Below are 23,574 nucleotides of genomic sequence, written 5' to 3'. Positions count from 1 at the left end.
CTTCATGTGAGTCTTGGGTCGATTGGAAGATTTGATTGAATGCGTGGAATGCTTCTTCAGAGAATCGGGACAAAGTGTATGTGATTGTGGCCACTACTTTATTAGATATCGCAACGGGCATCTATTTAATTCGAATACGCTGAGTCGTTCTTCTTTGTTTGATATTATTCGTAATTTATTCGTTTACTTGGTTAAAATTTAGAAGTCCGCCAATACGTCCGTTGTAATTCTTTGAGGTTCTAGCGTTTTGCCACTTTCTATTTTTTTTTTTAATAAAATCTTCAATGTTTAAAAAAAATTCTTAATTTCATCAATTTAGTAATATCAAAATTAAAATACACACTGATATATCTTAAGTATATTTGATTTATAATTAATTCAGACAATTAAAAATTTAGATAAATAAATAAAATGTTACGACAAAAAAAAAAAAAAAAAAATTGCTAATTAGTAGTTTTGGTGCAAGTCTGCAAATTCATTTAGAAATCACTCGATACATTTTGGGGATGATGATGACGACTACGGTAGACATCCGTACCCTCATGGGTATCCGGGTTGGTGTTCATAACCCGACATTTCTAATCGGGTCATCCCATCCTCCTTGTTTCCGGAAACGCAACAACCTTCCACTAATTATTGCATCTGCTTCTTATCAAACAGTTGGTGTGCAACACAAAGATGACCTAAACAACAACAACAACCACCAATTAAAATTAAAAAAGAAAAGGGTGTTTCTATTAGATGTAAACCCAATATGTTACAATGGAAGTACTCCAAGTTTACATTCTTTTGCTCATTGGATTTCTCTTTTTTTCTCTCAAGTCTCACTTTCTGATCCTGTCATTGCGGTACTCACTCGATTATTGTATTTATTATAAATTTATTTAATCTTTAATTTATGTTATAAGTTTATGTCCATGATTATGTTATGAGTTTATTTTAATGATTTTATGTGGAGGTTATTTCAATTCAGTAATATAAATGGATATACACAGCTTAATGTAGACATGTATGATAAATGAAGTTTGTAAAGCTGCTTTAAGTTAAGATGTTAAATTGACAGTAACAAAATGTTAAACAGGATTCAGTTGCACAATATACAAGCTACTAAACATAATTTTGTTAAGTTGTCCAGAGGGTAAAGTTTCTAAAGGTGTAACCATTGCTAGTAAACTGCTCATCATTTGTTCGCATAATAGGATACTTTAAAGGCTTTTGTGTACTACTAACAGATAAATTCTTATTTATATAAGGCGTTGTGTTTCATGCTATGTCATCTTATTATTCATTTTGTAGGTTATAGATGGAGAAGGAGCTCATGAGTATAGGAGACAAATGTTACCTTCATATAAGGCACATAGAAGAAAATTTACACCGTGGGTGTCTGCTTCGCACGAATTAGTTAAGGGTTCCGTCAACATGAGATCACATCAACTCATCTCAGATACGCTTACCAAATGTAATGTGCCGGTCAGTAAACTTTAATAATGCCAACCGAAGCATTTCATAATATTTCGTAATGTATCAGTATTACGTCAATTTTATTCATGCATAAGAGAATTTATTGATTCCAGCGTGAACAATAATCTAGTAAACAGTATAATGGCGGTGAACAGTGATTTCACAATGAACACTGATTATGAGATGAACAGTATTCTTTACTTTTCCGTTTGTAAATGGTCCAAGAATCAATTGCTCTGATAGCAATTGATACGAACAATTAACCAAAGACAACTTAATTTATATATTAACACAAATAAAAGAAATAATCTGCCTACTATTCGAAATGTAAGATATCTCCCAAGTTCCACAGAACAAACACTAACCAATTCATAATTGTTTTAGACAATCGATATTTATAAAATAATACTTTGTTCCTATAGTTTTAATAATTTCCCATAACCCTCTTGACTTCCTCGGGTCGTATCACTATTGCGGCATGAAAACGTCTTGCACTTGTTTCAAAGATAGTTAAGGATGAAATTCTGGTATTGGTTACACATTTTGTTTACGACAAATTTTCAAAACCAGATTGGAGATCTAGGGAGGCTGCGAGACATGCAATTACATCCATTGTTGAAGGTCCACATGTTGAAAATTTGCTCTACTCGTTAGACTTGTATTTGTGCCTTTGCTTAATACTACGAACGAGTAAGATATCCATGTGAATTACACTAGTGCACATACAGTTAGCAGGATTTTGGAGTTTTCAGACGGATATGTTGTTACGTCAACAAATATTATAGAGGTTATGAGAGTTCTTGGAGTAGATATTGGATATCCATCTCACGTGGTAGATACAGTGTGTGCTGCAATCTATCATCCGGTTCAGGGTTTGATGTCGATTTTCATACCTCATTCATACACCTTACTTCTCGAGATCCTTAAATTTTCTTGAAAAAGTCATTGGAGAAACAATGGCTGATTGTGATACTAAGATGTTTTCAGTAGTTTCATAAACGATGGTTCATTTTTTTTTTGTAATTCCAATTAGCTATTGTTCGAACTAATAATGAGAATGTGCTAACTAGAATTGAGAAATACGAACCACCGTTTCTGAAACTACGAATAACATCTTGATATCATAAGCGGCTCTTATTTCCCCAATGATCTTTACTGGAATTTTGAGGATCTCGGGAATGTATGGTGTCTGAACCGAGGTGTGGAAATCGACATTGAAACCCCGGATCCAATGATAGATTGCAGCAAACAGCGTATCTGTCACATGGGATGGATCTCCAGTACATGCTCTAAAACTCCCATAACCTCTTTAATGTTTGCTGACGTAACAACATATCCTTGTGAAACTCCAATATTCTGCTGATGGTATGTGCATTAGTGTACTTCACATGAATATTTTGATCGTTCATAGTATTGAGCAAAGGCACAAATGCATGTCTAGCCAGTGGGGCTAGATTTTCAGCATGAAGACCTTCAACAATGGATGCAATTGTATGTCTCGCAGCCTTTCTGTATCTCCAATCTGGTTTTGAAAAGTTGTCGTGAACAAAAGGTGTAACTAACACAAGAATCTCATCCTTAACTATCCTTGCAATAAGTGCAAGACATTCTTCTGTCGCGATAGTGATACGATCAAAGGGAGTTATGGGAACTTATTGAAACTACAAGGACAGCGTATAAATATTATTATGTATATAAATATCCTACACACTGTCTAAAACAATTATGAATTAGTTGTTAGTTCCGTGGAACTTGGGAGATATCCAACATCTCGGATTGTAGTCAAATTATCTCTTTTATTCGTATAAATATACAAATTAAGTTGTCTTTGATCAATTGTGCGTATTAACTGGTATCAGAGCAATTGATTCTTGAACCGTTTACAAAAGGAAAATAAAATTATTGTTCATCTCATAATCAGTGTTCATTGTGAAATCACACTTCACCGCCAGTATACTATTTACCACTATAATTATGTGTGTTAAACTTTCAATTATTATTATTGTATGTATCCAAATTTCAATTGTACTTTTGCCGAGTGGCAACTTGTATGGATGCCACACGACACCTTATATAGATGACACTCCAACAAATGAACTGTCAAATACATACAATTACAACATTTGAAAGTTGGATACACACAATAAATACATTATAAGATAGACAATAGATCTTGACCTAAAGTAAATTACATTTTCAAGTACTTTACTAAAGAATATATCTTCACCTTTTGACTTTGAATATATTGACCCATTTGCCACATTTGAGTTTCTGCATTTACTAGAGGTATCAATATCGACCAATTTGCTACATTTGGGCTGCTAAACTGGGAATGGGTTGACCTGTTCAAATTGGTAAATAGTCACGCAAACAGCCAAACTTGTTTGAATTGCATATGACCTTCTAATTTGCTCTGTTAAGATATATTACTAGTACAACAATATAGATCCTTATTACCTAATTAAATACATTACTTTTATAAAAATATATATCCGAATGTTTTGATTGATCGGGGAGCTGGAATCTTAGCCGGAGGTCCACTCGGAAGCAATCTCTCTATCCGTCGAATAGAGAGAGGATGACTTTCTCTACTTTTGAGAGTGTTTTCACTCTGGGTGGAGAAATGACTTGTCTTTATTCTCGGATAGGGGAAGGATTGTCTACATCTCACCTCCCCCATACACCAATTATGTGGTATTGGGTTTTGTTGTTGTTGTTGTTGTTGTTGTTTTGATTGATCGGCCCAACCTGATTTGTTCAGACCTGTATTAGAAGATACCTGTTTTGACTTGTAAAGAAAGCAGTAAGTCAGTAACATTTATATAAGAATGATACTCATTCAGGTTGTGAAGATTCCAGCTCAAGAAGCAGACGATGTTGTGGCAACACTCGTTGAACAAGTTTTACAAAAGGGATATCGTGTTGTTATTGCTTCTCCTGATAAAGATTTCAAGCAACTGATATGTGAAGAGGTGCAGTTAGTTATGCCTCTTCCAGAATTAAAACGATGGTCCTTTTATACGTTGGACCACTATATAGCTCAATACAAGTGTGATCCTATATCTGATTTAAGTCTCCGTAAGTACATACTTTCTCGTGGCTCCAGTATATTTCTGCTATACTTGACATCGTGAATAGTATTTCATGCTAGTTTTTTTTTTTTTTTTTTTCAAAGTTAGATCAGGTATCATTAACACGTTTATTTAACGATAGGCTGATTTGTGGTAGAATATATCATATTGTGTAAAATGTTAAAAGTTGCCTATACATGAAAAGGGTTAAGAGGTTGAAGTTGCCTAAAGTGTTACTTAAATGTTTTCGATCTTCACAATTAGATTATAACAAAGTGTTGGCCCAGTGTTCCCAATCCAACTCGACTCATTCCGTCCGTATTAGAAGTAAGGTTGAAAAAGACGCATCACGACCTTCCGGTCAAAAACTTTTAAATATAAATATATTAAATATAAATATTTCAAACAAAAATCTTATAAGAATAAATGATTGACAAATAAGATGATGTGGTGTTAGTTTAAATAATATGTAGGTCTTTTTGTAATGTTTTCTATAATTATAGTGTATTTCTTTATTTACATCTAAGGGATACTATGTAAGACAATGTTTTTCCCAGCAAATTTTTAGATGGGCTTGGGATTTTCGTTCACACTACGACAAGGCCAGACTAAAAGTCAACTTTTGTCCGACTTTTTCCGACTTTGACCGACTAATTAGACGTTTTTGGGCGAAACAGGACGGGCTAGTCATCAAAACACCACAATGTGTGCCACAACTGCCGTTTGCAACCATGATTAAAAGTACCCGTTTCGACCATTACTTAACCCACTCGAACTGCCCATTTTGCCAAGTCTAGTGAAATTGTATAGAATATACTCAGATGATATGTTTTAAATTCGGTGCAAGTTATGCAGTAAAATTTTAATTATTTTCTCTAACAACACAATCGTTGACATCAACAAAGACTCTTTTTGAGGTGTTAATTAGGTTCATGGAGTTGTATTCTGTCTGGTCTTCTTTGCATGTTTTAGTGTTGCTGGTTTGTGTAGGATGCATTTTGGGCGATGAAGCCGATGGTGTTCCTGGAATTCAGCATTTAGTACCTGGTTTTGGTATGAAAACTGCCCAGAAACTTTTGAAAAAACACGGTTCGTTACAAAATCTATTAAATGCTGCAGCTGTAAGAACTGTTGGCAAACCTTATATCCAAGATGTCCTCACAAAGCATGCTACACACTTACAAAGAAACTATGAGGTTCTTTCTTTGAGAAGGTAACATTTAACGTGCATGCTAGTCATATGTGTTTGGTCTGAAACGGGTCAAATGGATCGTCCTGCTGTTTTTTGGGTTTTTGTTCTACTTTGAAGTTTGAATTTCATAGTATTAATAACTTTATATCTCGCCACCGAACTATTGGTTGAGTGGTAAAAAGCCTCAGTTGGTTATGGGCCTGTATCCTTGAAAAAATAGGTGCAGGTTCAAATCCAGGGGGAGTTTTCTTCAAAGGTTCTGCCTCTGGTATCCTTCACTCGGTGTGGGTCAAACAGTTAACCTAAAGCATTCCGGGTACGCTTTGCGCGATGGATGCGAAGAGTTTCTTTCTAACGGGTGTGTGGGTGGCAAATGATAGGATTCGATGCCAAAATTGCCGTTCTAAAAAAAAACTTTATATCTCTATTTTTAAACTAATTACATCTGATATGTTACTGGTCAAAAGCATTACAAGCTTACAAGCTCTTAAAAGTTATTTATCTCGAGAAGTTTGATCTGAGCACTTTATGACATGCAAGTTAAGTCCTTTTTGTTGTAGCTCCTCTGGACCTGTTATGATATGTTTCATTCTGGCCCAGTTGATCAATAATGAGTCCAAATTGACCAGTTTTGATCATTTGGTCCAAAATAGCCCCTTTTAGTAAGGATTATTCTTCCTAAGCAACATTTATGGCTTTTCTAATTTCCCCACTTTCGTATTGTAGGGATGTTGACGTTAGGTTACAGGATGATTGGTTGCTCAGAAGATGTACAGATAATGATGCGGAAACTATATCAAACTTTGTTGATTTGTTAAGGGAAACTTATAGTTCTCATCGGTGAAATAAAGCTTATCGAATGACAATATAAGCTTCCTCACATGAGTCTAGGAGGTTTATTATGCACCATGTATGTGACACCTGTGTATGCAGACAGTTGGGCATGATTGCAACGTTGAAGGCTTCAAACACATCATCAAAATGATATTGCTCTATAGTCACGATTGTGTTCTAGCTGACATTCATCTAATCCAAAACTGCATCAAGGTTGAATGCTTATAGAAGACGATGATTATGGCATATATGTTTTGAGAATCGTGTACTTTAGAAAAACAATAAAGGCAAATCAATTAGTTGAGCGTCCTTGGTGATGATATGCTTAGTCGTGAATGAATTGCTGATATATATTTCTATTTTGATTTGGATATTCACAGCACACTAAAGAGAAATGAACTTTCTAAAATTGTCATAGGAAAGGTGAGAAACAGAACTTGTTACGTATATATTAACAGTATGTTTAGCAACCGTAGGTACAAGCGATAGTTGTTAGCTGGAGAAAAGGCATAATAATTTTTAGGATTTAATAATTGTTATATGGATATGGATATGGAAAATAATAAGGTGGTAGACGGATGTAGCCATGTAGGGGCTTACAAATTGCCGGATCAAGCGGATGATTTGGATTTTGGCAATAAGGTTCAAGGTGTTTTTGATGGGTTATTGGGGTTTGATGTGCTTGATTCGTCTTCGAATTCCTTGTATGTTCGCTATTGAGTTATTTTGGTCTTTTTTTTTTTTTTTTTTGCTCTAGTTTACAATGACGAACTAAACTATAGGCCGTGGGGTCCCATGATCTCACTATCTTTGAATATTTGTTTTTAAGAATACTCTCAAAATCATATATGACACTAAATTTAACTATGAGACCTCATGTATTTGTGGCTTTATAGTTTTTTCAAGGTAAATATACTAATTTCGAAGGGTACTTCATAAAAAAATTGAGACCCCTTAGAGTTTTCATCTTAGATTCATGAGATTCGCCATTGATAGTTTGGTTTGTGTATGTGGCAAAAAGGTTGATAACCGGTAACCCCCACTAGCCCACAATCGGCTGCCAATTCCATAATGTGGGGGCATACCTGACTCACTCAACGGTTGTTTATTATTATTATAATTTTGTATATAAATGTTGTATTAAATGGCAAATGTACATTGTATTAACTACTCTGTAGAATGTTTCTGGAAACTACTCGCCATTTGAATTAATTTGTTCGTTGCTACAAGAAATGATTTTCCTCTATACCTTAAATATTGCTTCAGTAGTAGAGATGACATGCGAATTGTGGCGGAAAATCATTTGCAACAACAAATAGTTCCGCTATACATTAAACTATGTTTCGATTACAATACGCATATCAAGATTTAGTTTATTTACATTAAATTTCATGTATATGTAATGTAGAAATATTTCAAACAAAATGATAAATGCATCAAAACAAATAGAGTAGACAAGAAAATAAATACTGTAGAATCTAAATAAAGTGGAAATGACTATGGAGTGACAAAGATCGAACTCCTGAACTTTGCTTATTTGTGGTAAATTGCCCCCACCTATTACCAACTATGCTACACACAGTTGGCCTTTTGTTGTTTGTCTTGCATCTGTTTTGGTTTCAGTTTATATTCGGGTAAGCTCATCTATAGATAGTATTTTTTTTTCCCTGGTTTAGGTTAGTTTTCTAGTTACGTGCCATCTCATTGTTTTGATTATTTAGTTGATATGATAGATAGCCCAAACAACAAACAAATTGGTAGTAGAAGAAGTTACTCTTAGACTTATATGCATACATTAGTCTCTTAAGCCTCCGCTCAAACGATAACTGGGTCCATTCATCGTTGTGTCGGACTAAGGGGTGCGCCACTTCGCTGCATGCGCTCAGAGGTCCGCTCAATGCGCTGTCCACCACATCTGGACAATAATTTGGCTCTGATATCACTGATAGGATCGACAGTTCAAACAACATGTCCTACAATATAAACCTAAGAATACTTTAGTACTCTAAAACCAATTTGTAGTAGAAGTTCCACGACTTATTATATTCATACATTTATTTTGTTCCCCGACCAATGTGAGATTTTGGTTTGGTGTGTGTATTTTTTGATTTTTTTATGTTTCGATGAAAATCCTAATTTTATACAATTAGTTTTATAAAAAATTAAAAAAAATTGATGGATGAGTATACTTTACTATACACATATGTACCCTACGTTTGAGGCACATCGTAAATCAAACTTTTAATTAATTAAAAATTTGATTTGATTTGATTTGATCTCTATTTAAAAGATGAAGACAGACAACTTAGACTCCTCTCATTTTTTTCTTTTTCTTTTTCACACTCCAAAAAAATAAAAAAATAGTGAGATTCCTCGAATTGACACCCAAACTCATACCCATACCGTGGCTGCTTCTCTGCTTCCATTCCATCTATCTTCAAATCTCATTAATCATTCATGCAATCTCATTACTCCAATCTGGTAAGCTCATTTTTTCATTTTCATTTATTTTATTTTAGATTTATCATTTTTACATAATAATATACCGTTTCCTATAATATCTGTCTTGCTTTGTGTGCCTAGTTTCATTCATGTTGATCTTCAGATAGGTTTAAATTTTGTCCCTATTTATCATGCTTGGATTGATAGTTTAAATCACTAGTTACTTTGTCATTGATTTATTAAATTAAAATAATTACGGTTTTTAATTGATTGATTTGTGGCTTTAATTTGTGTTGCCTTGCTTTGTGTGCCTAGTTTCATTCATTTTGATTTTCAGTTAGATTCAGATTTGTTCCTATTTATCATGCTTGGATTGATAGTTCAAATCACTAGTTACTCTGTCATTCAGATTAATGGATTTATTTAAAAAAATTAGGGTTTTGACTTGATTCCTTTATGGATTTTTTTTTTAAAAAAAAAAGGTTATAAGTTATCTGGATATATAAATTTTTTCCAAGTATATATATATTGATGAATTAGTAATGTGTTGTAACAGATCTAAAGAAGAAATGGATGCTACAAAGGAGCATTTTTATTCATATTCATCTAACAATACCAGTCAAAATAATAATAATAATAATATAAATAATAATAATAATATAAATAATAATGAGATCTGTCATCAGCCTTTTTCAAACTATGATTCACAGCAGCCAAGGGAAAACTCTACAATTGTAGATTATGATGCTATGATTAGAAAACAATTGGAAACAGTTCCTTCTTCTTTGACCCAAGTCAACCTTTTTCAACATCTTCAGGCTAAACCTCAATTATGGGATCCAAAAACTATGCTTAGTAATCTTTCCATTATGGAAGAAAAGATTCATCAACTTAAAGATTTGGTCCACTTAACATCCGCCAAATCATCCATCGATCAACCTAATGAACTCATTGTTCAACAGCAACAACTTGTTACTGCAGATATTACTTCGATTATAATACAACTCATTTCGACTGCAGGTAGCCTTCTTCCTTCGATCAAACATACACATTTCACTCCAAATCCAAATCCAAATCCAAATCCAAATCCAAATCCAAATCCATCTGTTAGTAATGGAGTCAACGTTACTAACGTTACTACTAACTGTAATGATGGTGATCATAATACTAATAACAATTATAATTATTATAGTGATAGTAATGTGGTAAGTAAGGTGGAAGATCAGTCGAATGAAACAGATCATATGGATATACATCATGATGAACATGATGATGATGTTGACGAAGGAGAACATCTTCCTCCTGGATCATACGAAATCTTGCAGCTTGAAAAAGACGAGATTCTCGCACCGCATACTCATTTTTGTGTCATTTGTGGCAAGGGTTTCAAGCGAGATGCTAATTTAAGAATGCATATGAGGGGTCATGGAGATGAGTATAAAACACCTGCAGCGTTAGCGAAGCCACATAACGATGTGGTATCAGAACCAAAGCTTATCAAGAGATATTCTTGTCCTTATGTTGGTTGTAAACGGAATAAAGATCATAAAAAGTTCCAACCGTTGAAAACGATTTTGTGTGTGAAGAATCATTATAAGAGAACTCATTGTGATAAAAGCTATACATGTAGCCGTTGCAACACCAAGAAATTTTCCGTTATTGCAGATTTAAAAACGCACGAGAAACATTGTGGAAGAGATCGATGGTTGTGTTCTTGTGGGACTACTTTTTCAAGAAAAGATAAACTTTTTGGACATATTTCTCTTTTTCAAGGCCATACTCCTGCAATTCCGTTAGATCATGAAACTAAAGGTGGATCCGTTAGTGTAAATAACGTTCAAGGAGATAATAATATGGATATGAATACGAATATCGGTACCAATATTCAAGGGTGTAAAGAAGTTGGATTCTTTGATTTCAATTTCAATTCAAACGTTTCTAGTGGTTCAGATGTTCAAACCAATAGTGAGCCTGCAGCTACTTGTTTTTCACCGATGAACGGGTTTCAAGATTTTCCTAGGAGTATGTTTGAAGAATCGGACAGTTTGTCGTTCCTTTTGTCGGGAAATTGTAATTACATGTGGAAAAACGGTGGAGAGTCGAGTTCCAAAGATCTTTGATGATGACGATAATTTCTAGCAAATCTTTAGTATGGTTAGTTGTTTCAATATTGGATTTTAGCGCTTAGTGTATTATAACTTTGTCTCTCATATCTTTGAATAAATTGTTGCGTTCTAAGTTTTATCTATACACCACTAAATATGCTTTAGAGTGTCGTACTGTGCAACATTATAAGGATAACTACCATTTCTTTATTGTTCCCTTGTATGCAGAAGTAAGTGCTAAGTTCAGCTAATTATTAGCCTAATCCATTTTTAATAATATGAAACGGAGGTTTCAACGTTTTAAGCAATCGAATAGGAGTTGTTCTTCTGGTTTCTGTCATTTTACTTATAGTAGTTTGTGGTTGGCTTCACTTTAAGTTGTGTTAGCATTTAAGACTAATTTAAACATGTACTTGCTAAACTTAGAAGGGGCGTAAAATAAATTTATATGCGTAATAGATAGCGTACAATTAGCACGTATCTTGAACTAGGAAACAGCACAGTTCAAGTTATGTTAGTATGTAAGATGTTTATCATAACTAAGTTCTCTCACAAACTTCTGAAATAGTGGTGTTTAACTGCTAATCGCTTAAAATTCTTATGCAAATGGGTGTAATTGTTAATCAAAACACCTAATAGTCACAATTCAGGTGTGTTTGGGATAGCTTATCTGTGAACTTTTTTTTTTTTTTTTTTTTTTTTTTTTTTTGCACTACTTTTTATTGACTGCAATTCAGGAGAGCATACCAAGTGACGGATCCGTGACGGATCCGCCAATGTGTTATCTTACAATATCGAGAATCCGGGAAGAATTTCTTGAAAGAGACGGTTAATGGTAAGTTGAAAAGAGCAGGACCTAGAGGTTGATTGGTCAGGCTCGTCTTGTTTTGTGCATTTGGTGTGATTCCTTTTTATCGTGTTGTAATACAGCCCTTCATTGTATGTCTTTTATTTATATTCTTCTGAGCCTGCACCGTTCTTCTTTGGCAAAGCAAACAACGCTAAAACCTCAAAATAAAAGTCATCAGCAATTAAAATGCATCTATGGAAAGAGTAAAACACCATAAAAAAAAAAAAAAACAACAACAAAAACTAACACATGCTGAAAAGTCCAACTATTACACTGGAATTACAAACCATGATAATTTTTTTTAACTATGTTAGATATATATTGCGATATATTGAACCTTTTGAGGTCTTGGAAAAACGATATGCAAGGTCAGCGATCATAGAACGAAGGAACAACGAATTGAAGCCATAATCATGCATATCATTTTAAAAATGACATGGTCTTGATCTTCAAACTTGTTGCCCTAATTCAACCTACGACTGCCAAACAGAAACATGGCCAAAAACTCATCCTACTTTTTGAGTTTTTGTTTTGTGTTGTCTGACGATAATTTGTTTTAACTAGATTTGTGATCCGCGCTTCGCGGCGGATTTGTGTCATTTTAACGCTACTATATCGTTAGACAGTTTTCTGCCTGAAAGTCATCAAAACGTTGTCCACTCTTTCCAGACCATTTACGCAATGGCTGACAACTGTTTTGGTAATATTCTACTATATAAATGAAAAATACATAAACAACTGGATATATGTTACAGTCTGGGTTGCAATGCTTAAGTTTTGAGGCTTCTAAACAAATTACTTATTTGTCAAAACCTTATGGTCCATATAATTTTAGTAGGTTTTTTAAAAGATAAATAATCAAATAATATGTAGTATATTGAAAAAGGTGATGAAAAATAAAAATATAACCCTTTTTACCTATATTTTTTTAGGCTTCTATTACGATAGGGTTGTATTAGTATACCACTTTCGAATACATCCAATTATTTTTTAAATGTTCAATCAACCGATCGTTAACCTTTTTATAAACATTCAATTAACTTATCGTTAACCATTTTTTAAAAAGTTCAATTAACCGATGCTAACCTTTTTTTTAAAAACGGCCAACTAACCGATGTTAACCATTTTTTAAAAAGTTCAATTAACCGATGCTAACCTTTTTTTTTTTAAAACGGCCAACTAACCGAATATTAACTATTTTTTAAAAAGTTTAATTAATCGACCATTAACCTTTTTTTAAACGCCGGTTTGTTTATTGACATTTGTAGTTGAGTACCATCAAGAGAGGATTGTATCATGGTTCCGAAAATATGTTGCAAATCAAATTTGAGTCTATTTTGCCCAAAGGGAAAAAAAAATAAATGCTACAGTACTGCTACAGTATAACAGTGAAATTGATGACGTGGCGGGGCGTGATTGGTGGGTGTTTGTCCATAATTAGTATATAGTATAATTGGAGAAAAAGTTATAAACAATACAATCACGTCGAAGTGGGGTATGATGTAATATGTAGACTATACTACTAGAAGAAAATAAAAGTTAAAACAAAGAGACCAATATTAACGCTAGCGTGATGGGGTTTTTTTTGGAGCATCATGCCACTAACCCGGCGTGATGGAGGAAAAAAATGGGTTGCGTGATGGGAGCATCATGGGAAGCTGAGAGTGGTGTGATGGGGATTCAACCAATCAGAATTAAGGAAATAATATATTTACCAATTAAATTAGTACATATACCCCCATCACACTCTATCACTCCATTAGACCATTCGTAACGGTGAGTGGCGTTTCTTTTGGTGTCACTTACCTTTTAGCACTTTTTGGATGACTAGGACGTGTTACTTGTTTGGGTGGAGTAGTGGTGGTGTTACTTTTTGGTGTTAGTTAGGAGTATTGTGATGATGTGTTAAAATATAATTGGGTTAAATATTAAAAAGGGGTAAAAATATTATTTTTAAAATAATAAAAAATAATAGAAAACAAGTGACATGAGTCACTTGCTGCGTCTCTTTGCTCCAAACGCAGAAGTAACACAACAAAGTGACGGACGGATACAACCATTAAATGGCGTTTCTTGATGCCACGATGGAAGAGACGGGGTCACTTCTACCCCGTTACAATCGGTCTTATCATTACGAATTACATCACGCTATCAGACCGTCACACTTGATACATCACTACTATAACTCACAAAAACTCCCCATCACATCATTACCATTATTTATGGTCTAATACTAGTATCATCAATATCTTAAAAATACGTAGGTTAAAATATCTTAATGGGACAACTCTTCACTTGCTTTCTTTTGGTGTCACTTGCTTCACAATATCTTAATGGGACATCCATGAAGCTAGACTAAATACCAATTTAAAGGTTGCTGATATGGTTATGGATAATCAGTGGAGTTGGCCTATTGAGTGGATGAATAAGTTTCCTATTCTTCATAATATTAGACAACCTAGTCTGGAAATTAATGTGAAGGACAAGGTGTTATGGGTGTGCAATAATATGAAGAAAGTCCAATTTTCCATTAAACAAATATGGGAAGATCTCAGGGAGGATAGTCCAAAGGTTGATTGGAATCATGTAGTCTGGTATAGTCAAGCTATTCCTAAGCATTCCTTCATTTTATGGCTGGCTATAAAAGGTAGATTGCTGACTCAAGACAGGATTCTGAAATGGAATCCTACTGGAAATTATATTTGTGATTTGTGCAGATGTTGTTTGGATTCCCATGAGCACTTGTTCTTTCAATGTATGTATGCAAAGAAGGTCTGGGGTTCTATGAAGGTTTTGTTGATGCTGAGAAGCCTAAATGATAATTTTGGTGACATTATTAATATGCTCAAGTCCAGTCCTTACAAAAGAAATATATGGAGTATTATTCATAGATTGGTGTTGGGGGCAGCTGTCTATTATATATGGCAGGAGAGAAACTGCAGAATTTTCAAGCAATCGTCTAGAAGTGATGCTGAGCTGATTGATATTATTCAGTTGAATGTTCGTTTGAAGCTGTGTGAGTTGAAGGTTAAGAATTCAAGGGGTGTTCAAGTTGCTGCTAGAGTTTGGAAGCTTAAATGGGAGAATGGTGTCTTAAAGTTAGCCTAGTTTGTTTAGGCTAGGTTTTTGCCTTTTTTGGTCGTGTATTTGTTGTCTGGTGGGCCTGTTGGGCTGCACATTGTTGTTTTGGTTTGCCGATTTGGCTTTTAATTATATTTTTGTTTTCCTGTTAAAAAAAAAAAAAAAAAAAAGTAGGTAGATCCAAAGATCAAATTGAGTACAAACAATACATGCTTAAGCAAGTCAAGTCTCCTTTAGAATGTAGACTTTTTAGTTAACGATCTAAAGCCTGCTGCATTTATAGTTGATCATGTATTCTAATGTTTTATAACTCTTGGGCTCTTGGCCCTCCGGTTCGTTGTGAAACCGCTTCCAAAGACTCAGCGATAAGGTAGGGATGAAAGCTTCGGAATGAAATCATCTTTTTCATAACGGAAATGAATCATCTTTTGCTTAATTCATATATCAAGTTATATTTGACTTCCTAGCTTACAAAGATTTAAGTGTGTCTATTTTGTATTATTTTTTTTAACTTTACCTTTTTTCTTAAAATCCTAGCGTACTACGTTAACTATAACACGACAAAATTGAAATATCCTTTGTGAGCGAAGAAGCATAAGATTGTTGACAGTCGGAGCAGTGGTGGATCTAGGATTGATAGTCAGTGGTGTCACTGATTAAAAACTTATAAAATTTCTACCAGTGGTAGAACCCGAAATTTTTTTTTAAGGGGAGCAAAAAAAAATTGTTTGAAAAGTTAGAATTTAAAAATCCAAATCCACTAGTACCAATACGCGGTAGAGGGGAAGAAACACTACGAATATGAATCAACAATAAAAGAGTTTTTGTTATAAATTATCCCTTTCTTTATGAGGCTTGGAATAGATTGGTTAGGACAACAAACATGCATCTTGTGTATGTACTGATATTTAGTAAAAGTCTCAAAATAAACAATCCATTAGAAACATTTGCTAAAGTGGATGAATTTTAACGAGTTTTCAATTCTCTTATAAAAATTTAAAATATTAGTTTTATAAACTACGAAGTACTAAGACCGCGGATAATGGTGACGCCTACATGGAGTGAAAGAAGGGTACTTTTTGAGTATGACGCTGATATGGCCATGACGGGGGAATGAAGGAGTTGTAATGGGGGCTTTTGTAAGGGCGTTTGTGAGTGATGTGTCAAAATATAATTGGAGATTGGGTTAAAAAGTGGTGAAAAGAGTAGGAAAAGAATTAAAATAAAAATAAAAAATCACAAACGCACATGAATTCTGCCGTGCTTTCTTGACAAACGCCCCAACACAAACGCCCACAAACGCCCCATTCCAGGCGTTTGTGGGGCGTTTCTCTTGACAACTCATGGGCATTTGGGGGGTATGCAGCCCCATTATCTATCGTCTAAACTTAAGATAAACTACATCTTGTTAATCCAATACAAATATATACGTAGTACTTTATTATGTAGGTGGTACTTATTTACCATTTTAATTACTCCGTATTCAATTTAGATAAAAGAATCAAATGTCATGGGAGTATCTATCTATTGTATATGGAGTACATAATAAATAATAATAATAATATAAAAAAGAATACCGAGAAAATACATAATGATGGGTCATATCACTTGACCACCCACTCTACATTTCTCTTTCCATCATCTTCATCCATTTCCTCCATCTCCCTCCTGGTTCAATGACTCCTGCTCACCTTCCACCATTTTCTTGCAAAAATTATATAAAATTTCAAGAAACTATTTTGTTGCCACCGAGGTGCACCTGAACTGGTTGCCCCAAGTTAATCCGCATATATCCAGTGGTGTCACTACCTAAAACCCTAAAAATATCTCACTACATCGCATATTTCACTGGTCCTGTGCCACCACTCGTTCTATACTAGGTCCGCCCATGGTTGGGAGACCTATGCTTTTATAATTATGTGGTTGTCGTACAAGGATACATCCCTATCACTCAACGTACACATATTATTACATATGTATATTTATATTTATATTTATATATTAATTTACAAAAGTATTAATTAATTAACTAATATACCAAAAAAAAAAAAAAAAAAAAAAAAAAAAAAAAAAAAAAAACTTCATGTTCATTGCCATGCAGATGCTGTAATCAGGCATTTATCTTGCCATGCTAAAGAAATTGCATTTCCTTCTTCTTGTCTTTCAAAGGCAAGGAATCCTCCATTATTTTCACCCCCAAATTGATTTGGGCAGTAATTGCTACTTATCTTCAACAACAACTTTGCTTGAATTATTGATTTTGAACTTAAATTCATTCCAACAAATCCATGACCTTCCATCCTCCCTTTCCATGTTTCCATCCTCTCGTATTTTGGCGAATTCTCCTCGTCTTTATCGAAGTCCATTAGCTGCTTTATCTCCTTCCCAAGATGATTCTTTTCTATTTGTAGCCTTTGAACACTATCTAGAGGAAGAAAGTCGTCTAACGAATCGAACATGGCCGCATAGTAATGTAAAAACTCCATGAAACTTGATAGGAAGCTTCTTGGGCTACGACCGCCTTCTTGTTCAACCAAAACCACCAATGATGGTTCGAGCTTTTGAATTGATTTTAACGTTTCGGATATGTGTGTCAAGTTACACAAGGAATTTAAATGAAAGATTGAGTTTACAACAAGCGTCTCGTTCTTCCTTTTCCTTATCGATTCCATTCTACAAATATTTTTTCTTAGCATACCTCGAAACTCGAATATTAGGTTTCTAAAGGTTTTGGCAAAACCGACAAGTCTTGCCTCTGTCTCTTTGAGTTCTTTTAGGGTTTTCCCAAATCCTGTTACTCGAAGAGACACATGGTTGCCGTTTGTGGCCTTGTCTGAAAGCGATTGCATCAGAGAAGGCCACTGGAAACCATACGATACATCTAGGTCAACCACATGTAATGAACAATTATTTTTATCATTACTATTTTCCATTTCCCTTTCAAATGCTTCCATGATCATTTGGTTTGCGGTAAAATGAGCAAACTGGAAATACGGGGATACTTTATAGAGTTCGATGTAGGCGAGAAATTCATCTTCGGACCCTGGTTGCTTCATTATCATCTCGTGAAAGGGTGATCGGCGGGTGAGAAGTCTAGCTACTAATCCGTCTGCAAAATAAGCAGCCACCCTTTGAACAGAATCGCCGTTTAATGATACATTTTGGTACAATTCTATTAGATTTTCGACAGCTGAATCAAGTTTGTTATCATCGAGACAAGTAGCCGACATGAGCAATAAATGGATCATATGAAGACCTTTTCCGTCATCGCTCGTGTTCTTGTTTTCTCTTTTTAACATTATTTCTCTCGTCTCTAAAAGACTAAACAACTTTCCTTCGGAGACACTATTCGTGACCTCCAAAGGCTTGAAAGTGCTAATTTCCCTTCTTTTTCTCTTCATCTTTCGTTCGTGAGCCCCAGAATCAATCATGATTGCGAGTCCAAGACTCAAAAGGCGCTCGTCTTCTATCGCCTCCATCAAGCTAGATGGTCAAGTAGATGGACTATCAAACAAGTAAACAGTAAACAGGTAAACGAATAAGGTTATAATGAATTGCAGCACTACAAATGAATAATGTGTGCGTTATATAGCCGTATAACGAATGAAATTCTTCATGGGAAGTTACGGAATATTTTGTCCTAAGTTTGGATTAGGAATATGTACATGTTACAAGAAATGAAAGGATCTTATTGAGTTAGAAATTTAGAACCTAACACTTGAAAACTGGCTGGCTGTGATATGATCATGTTTCGGGTAGTTCAAGAAAGGATCATGAGATGCCATATTAAGGTAAGAAGAATCTATTGAACCAACCTAACTAATGGGCTTGTCTTATTCATGTATTTAGATGCCATTATAAGCTATGTTAAAAAAAGATGCCAAAATTAGCAATAGTTTTATTTGTAATTCAACGGCTGTATCATTTTTATTCCAAACATAGCATAAAATTCTCCGAGCATCTCCAACTATTATTTTGTTGTAAACCAAATTGGTGTTGTAACTAAAGGAAATCGACCATTCTTTCAAAAAGAAAATAATTAAATAATTGGAACCAACCGACGGCCTAACTAGTCAAAATGATTACTTCGCCAGTTTATTATTATTGTTACTGTATTATTTAATTTAATTATTTATTGATTTTCTTGGAAAATATGTTACTGACTAAATATATTTAGCCTTTGGTGCAATTTTATGTGTAATTATAACGATTTAATAAAGTCTGTACCCTTCAAGGGTTTATCATTCCACTAATTATAGAACATACAAGGAATTAGAATTACAATCAAATACAAACATATGGAAAGTATCTTGACTTATTTTAAATTAGCTTTCTCTCCAAGGTAGCTTTCTCTTCAAGTTTTGCTTGGTCAACAATTATCGTTAATACCCCCCTCAAGCGAAGTGGTGGAGGTCCAACACGTAGCTTGAAACGAAATGATTGAAATAACGGTCGGGGAAGACTTTTGGTAAAGATGTCAGCAAGTTGTAAGTTTGTTGGAACAAACTTAGTATATAACTTTCCGGAAGAGATAAGCTCACGAATAAAATGATAATCGATGTCAATATGTTTCGACTGTTTATTGGGGATAGGGTTCTGTCTTAAAAATAACGCACTCTTATTGTCACAGAGAATAGTGGGCCGATCTGGAGGAAGAACATGTAGTTCCCGTAACAGATGAGTAATCCATATAATCTCAGCCGCAGTATTCGCTAACGCTCGATATTCCGACTCACAGCTAGACCGGGAAACAGTCGGTTGTTTCTTTGCACTACAAGAAACAAGATTTCCACCATGAAAAATAGAATAACCGTAAGTTGAATGGCGTGTCACAATACATCGTGCCCAATCTGCATCGGAATACCCAAGTAAAGTCGAAGAAGGGGAATGAAGAAATGTCAAACCATAAGTCAGCGTGCCTTTGACATATCGAATAATGCGTTTAACGGCTTGAAAGTGATCACGTGCATGTAAAAATTGGCTCACTTGATTAACAGTATAGGATAAATCCGGGCGAGTGATCGTAAGATACTGCAAAGCACCAACCAAAGAACGAAATAAGGTAGGATCCTTAAATGGTGTACCATGAGAACTGAAGTTCTCGACAGTTGCTAAGGGAGTTGCAACCGGCTTAGCATCAAGTAACCCTGCTCGTGTTAATATATCTTGCGCATAACGTGCTTGGCTTAAAAACAAACCGGAATCCGTATAAAGAACTTCAAGACCAAGAAAATAGCTTAACTTCCCCAAATCTTTAATGGCAAACTCACGATGAAGACGTGATATAAACTGGCGAATATAGACGAGACGTTCCCGGTAAGAATTATATCGTCAACATAAACCAAAAGATACATAATGCAGGACCCACGTTTGAAGACAAAAAGAGATGGGTCAGCACGACTACAAACAAAACCAAGCCGAGTAAGAAAAGTGCTAAGCCGATAAAACCATGCACGCGGTGCCTGTTTGAGGCCATAAAGAGCTCTCTTCAAATGACATACATGATTAGGGAAACGAACATCAATAAATCACGGCGGTTGTTCCATAAACACAGTTTCACTTAGTTGACCATTTAAAAAAGCATTTTTAACATCCAGTTGATGAAGTGGCCATTTATGAAGTGTTGCGAGAGAAAGAACAATACGGACCGTAGATGCTTTGACAACCGGACTAAAGGTAGCAGAATAATCTAGACCGGGAACTTGTGTAAACCCTTGCACAACCAAACGTGCTTTGAACCGATCAATGGTGCCATCGGAGTGATACTTAGTCCGAAACACCCATTTTGAACCAACAATATTAGCATGTTTCGGTCGAGGAATGAGCTCCCAAGTATTATTTTGATGAATAGCGTCCATCTCCTCGCGCATAGCAGCAAACCATGCTGGATCTTTGGAAGCGGACTTGAATCCCTTAGGTTCGGAGGAAGCCAAAAGTGCACGATGTAGAGGAGAAGTAGCCATTTCAGCAAGATCAACTATATATCTCGGTTTGAATATACCCGACTTAGAACGGGTAGTCATAGGATGAACAAAAGGTGTAGGAGGTTCAGTAACCGAAGATGCATCGGGTATAGGTGCAGCAGAGGTAATAACATGCGGGGTGACAGTAGCAGATGTTGGCGCAATGATGTCATTCGAGTCAGGACATAATGAACATGGAGTATCATTCGCTGTGGATGTGACGGGCATAGTAGACAAAGGGTCAGGAGAAGGTCTTGCACACGGAATGGTAGGAGTAGCTTCGACATAAGTAGAAAAAGCAAGTGTCGCAAGATCCACAGATGGTAATGTACCTAAGTAAGGAAATGATGACTCGTCAAATTGAGCGTGACGAGAAATATAAACACGACCAGTGTTAATATCTAAGCAACGATAACCTTTGTAATTGGAGCTGTAGCCGATAAACACACAAGCTATACTTCGCGGAGCTAACTTGTGAGATGAGTAGTCGTGTAAATACGGGAAAACACGACACCCAAAAGTTCGTATAGTGTCATAAAGAGGCACAGTAGCAAAGAGCAGCTCATAAGGTGATTTGAATCCCAGAATAGAAGATGGTAACCGATTTATCAGATACGTAGCGGAGCTAAATGCGTCAGTCCATAGTGCAGCCGGAGCATGAGCGTGAAACATCATAGCAAGTCCCGTCTCAGTAATATGGCGATGTTTTCGCTTTGCCCGACCGTTTTGTTGCGGAGTGTATGGACATGATATGCGATGATGAGTACCATTATTTGTAAGAAGAAGCCGGACATTTGCATTTAGAAACTCGGTGCCGCCATCACTTTGAAACACTTTGATCTTACAATTAAATTGTGTCTTCACTAATCGAATAAAAGCATCAAATATCCAGGGTGAATCATAGTAACGGTTAACAAAGGATAATGCTCCTGAAATTTAGGTAATGAATTTGTAACTCTTTAAATTACTACTCCGTAATTACTAACGTTTGTGGGTTTGAATCAGTCATATTAGTGTCCCAATGATAGAGAGATAACAACATGCTGAAATTTCGTAGAATTTGCATTTTTAAGAATTTACTTTTCCCACGAATTTTTCAAGCGTTTTTGAGTAAAATTAAATTCAAACTAAACAAGTATCCTAAGTTCAAGATATCAACTACTATTTTGAATTGATATTACCACCATAAATATGCACTGTTACTCTATAAATTTGAGTAAGTGGTGAAATCTGTAAGGATTTTTCTAATAATAATCATTAGAGATGTCATTTAAAAATTAAAATAATGCATAAAATGTAGTATATGAGGTTATTTTTAAAAAGTAGTTGATTCTTATACATTTTACCAGTTTTTTTGCATGTCTTAATCTCTTTAATGATAATTCTTTGAATTGTCATTAAAAAAATTCAATAAGTAAATACAAAAAATATTATAGAGTCAAGCATCTATATTTAGCATAATCGAATACTAGTTTTTGCTAATGATCTACACTTTACACAGACTAATTGAAGCCCACAAAATTCCGTTCAACATCTGAAACCATGTGTATTTTAAATTTATACACTTCAAATACTCTTGCAAGTACGTATCAAGTGCAAAATCAAATGATGTTAAAAAATCGATCTATAGATTATATCTGCGAATCTACTATATGTCCAATGGGGTCATCGTAATAGGATCGAATAACTCAACATGTCATACATATATGCCCAATAATGTATCTTTTCGCCATCACCAATTGATAGTAAAAGGAGTTTCCATTAGACTTATATGTATACATTTGTTTTGTCTTATTATTGATGTGAGACTTTGAACACATGAGACCCAACTATCACTGATATATATATATATATATATATATATATATATATATATATATATATATATATATATATATATATATATATATATATATATATTTTTTTTTTTTTTAATTTTTAAAAATCGTACAGGATACCACTGAAACTAACTATGTCACTCCATATATTTATAAGATTCACAAAATTTTAAGATAAAGGTATTTTAATAAAAAAAATTTAAGACATAATTGAATTTGCATTCTTTATTCGCTACTTTACATTCTAGAAGATATTTGAATGATTCTTTTGGCCCATGTAGAGCACTTTCAAGTTGACCAATGACTCAATGAGGTTGCATTAGCATTACAAAATGGCAAGGTTGTTAAAGTCGCGAGTCGGGAACGCATCGGTCGAGACCTAAAAAGAACGCGTCGGCCGAGTCGAGAGACGCGTCGGGGACGCATCGGTCGTTGACCAACGTTGACTTTATTAATAATTTCTTAAATATATATTTATATATATAGAATAGTTGATTATGTACCATAAATTTCTTAAATAAGAACTTGAATTTAAAAACAATCAAACTTTAAACTCAATTAATGTTACCGAGTACATAATTAGAAAGGACACAGAGAAAAGAGCAGCCCAAAAAATGAAAACAAACCCTAATTTTAAAATATATCAGATCTTGACGAAAATTTGACTGACTTTGACCGTTTTTGACCAACTTTGACCGTCTTTGACAGACTTTGACCGAACTTTTAGCTCTGACCGT

General features: G+C 34.8%; 5 protein-coding genes across 5 annotated transcripts; 3 read left to right on the top strand and 2 right to left on the bottom strand.

Annotated features, from left to right (window-relative positions):
* Nucleotides 1-495: 495 nt before the first annotated feature.
* LOC139898926 (uncharacterized) lies at nucleotides 496-7,357 on the top strand. Its single transcript, XM_071881730.1, has 5 exons — nucleotides 496-848; nucleotides 1,297-1,470; nucleotides 4,305-4,539; nucleotides 5,523-5,745; nucleotides 6,451-7,357. Exons 1-5 carry the CDS (start codon nucleotides 507-509, stop codon nucleotides 6,566-6,568), a joined length of 1,092 nt encoding a protein of 363 aa, XP_071737831.1. The 5' UTR covers nucleotides 496-506; the 3' UTR covers nucleotides 6,569-7,357.
* A 1,543-nt stretch (nucleotides 7,358-8,900) lies between these two features.
* Nucleotides 8,901-11,289, top strand: LOC139898925 (protein SENSITIVE TO PROTON RHIZOTOXICITY 1-like). Its single transcript, XM_071881729.1, has 2 exons — nucleotides 8,901-9,039; nucleotides 9,557-11,289. Exon 2 carries the CDS (start codon nucleotides 9,570-9,572, stop codon nucleotides 11,118-11,120), a length of 1,551 nt encoding a protein of 516 aa, XP_071737830.1. The 5' UTR covers nucleotides 8,901-9,039; nucleotides 9,557-9,569; the 3' UTR covers nucleotides 11,121-11,289.
* A 3,048-nt stretch (nucleotides 11,290-14,337) lies between these two features.
* Nucleotides 14,338-15,063, top strand: LOC139902272 (uncharacterized). The gene has a single exon (XM_071884913.1). It carries the CDS (start codon nucleotides 14,338-14,340, stop codon nucleotides 15,061-15,063), a length of 726 nt encoding a protein of 241 aa, XP_071741014.1.
* Nucleotides 15,064-17,123: 2,060 nt separating this feature from the next.
* LOC139898924 (GRAS family protein RAM1-like) lies at nucleotides 17,124-18,515 on the bottom strand. The gene has a single exon (XM_071881728.1). It carries the CDS (start codon nucleotides 18,513-18,515, stop codon nucleotides 17,124-17,126), a length of 1,392 nt encoding a protein of 463 aa, XP_071737829.1.
* Nucleotides 18,516-19,356: 841 nt separating this feature from the next.
* Nucleotides 19,357-20,512, bottom strand: LOC139902271 (uncharacterized mitochondrial protein AtMg00810-like). Its single transcript, XM_071884911.1, has 2 exons — nucleotides 20,389-20,512; nucleotides 19,357-20,288 (listed from the first exon to the last, which is right to left on the bottom strand). Exons 1-2 carry the CDS (start codon nucleotides 20,510-20,512, stop codon nucleotides 19,357-19,359), a joined length of 1,056 nt encoding a protein of 351 aa, XP_071741012.1.
* Nucleotides 20,513-23,574: the final 3,062 nt, after the last annotated feature.

This window comes from Rutidosis leptorrhynchoides, chromosome 3, assembly GCF_046630445.1.
Source record: "Rutidosis leptorrhynchoides isolate AG116_Rl617_1_P2 chromosome 3, CSIRO_AGI_Rlap_v1, whole genome shotgun sequence".
NCBI classification, from domain to species: Eukaryota; Viridiplantae; Streptophyta; class Magnoliopsida; order Asterales; family Asteraceae; genus Rutidosis; species Rutidosis leptorrhynchoides.
Note: the sequence above shows the minus strand (reverse complement) of the source record. Positions and strands in the feature narration are given on the sequence as shown.

Bases quoted from the DNA above. Each gene is read 5' to 3' on its own strand.
- LOC139898926 (XM_071881730.1), top strand. From the start codon at position 507: ATGATGATGACGACTACGGTAGACATCCGTACCCTCATGGGTATCCGG. The intron at 849-1,296 runs GTACTCACTCGA...TTCATTTTGTAG, and splicing joins TTTCTGATCCTGTCATTGCG to GTTATAGATGGAGAAGGAGC. The intron at 1,471-4,304 runs GTCAGTAAACTT...ATACTCATTCAG, and splicing joins TTACCAAATGTAATGTGCCG to GTTGTGAAGATTCCAGCTCA.
- LOC139902271 (XM_071884911.1), bottom strand. From the start codon at position 20,512: ATGGCCTCAAACAGGCACCGCGTGCATGGTTTTATCGGCTTAGCACTT. The intron at 20,289-20,388 runs GTATCTTTTGGT...TTGCCATTAAAG, and splicing joins AAACGTGGGTCCTGCATTAT to ATTTGGGGAAGTTAAGCTAT.
- LOC139898924 (XM_071881728.1), bottom strand. From the start codon at position 18,515: ATGGAGGCGATAGAAGACGAGCGCCTTTTGAGTCTTGGACTCGCAATC.
- LOC139898925 (XM_071881729.1), top strand. From the start codon at position 9,570: ATGGATGCTACAAAGGAGCATTTTTATTCATATTCATCTAACAATACC.
- LOC139902272 (XM_071884913.1), top strand. From the start codon at position 14,338: ATGGTTATGGATAATCAGTGGAGTTGGCCTATTGAGTGGATGAATAAG.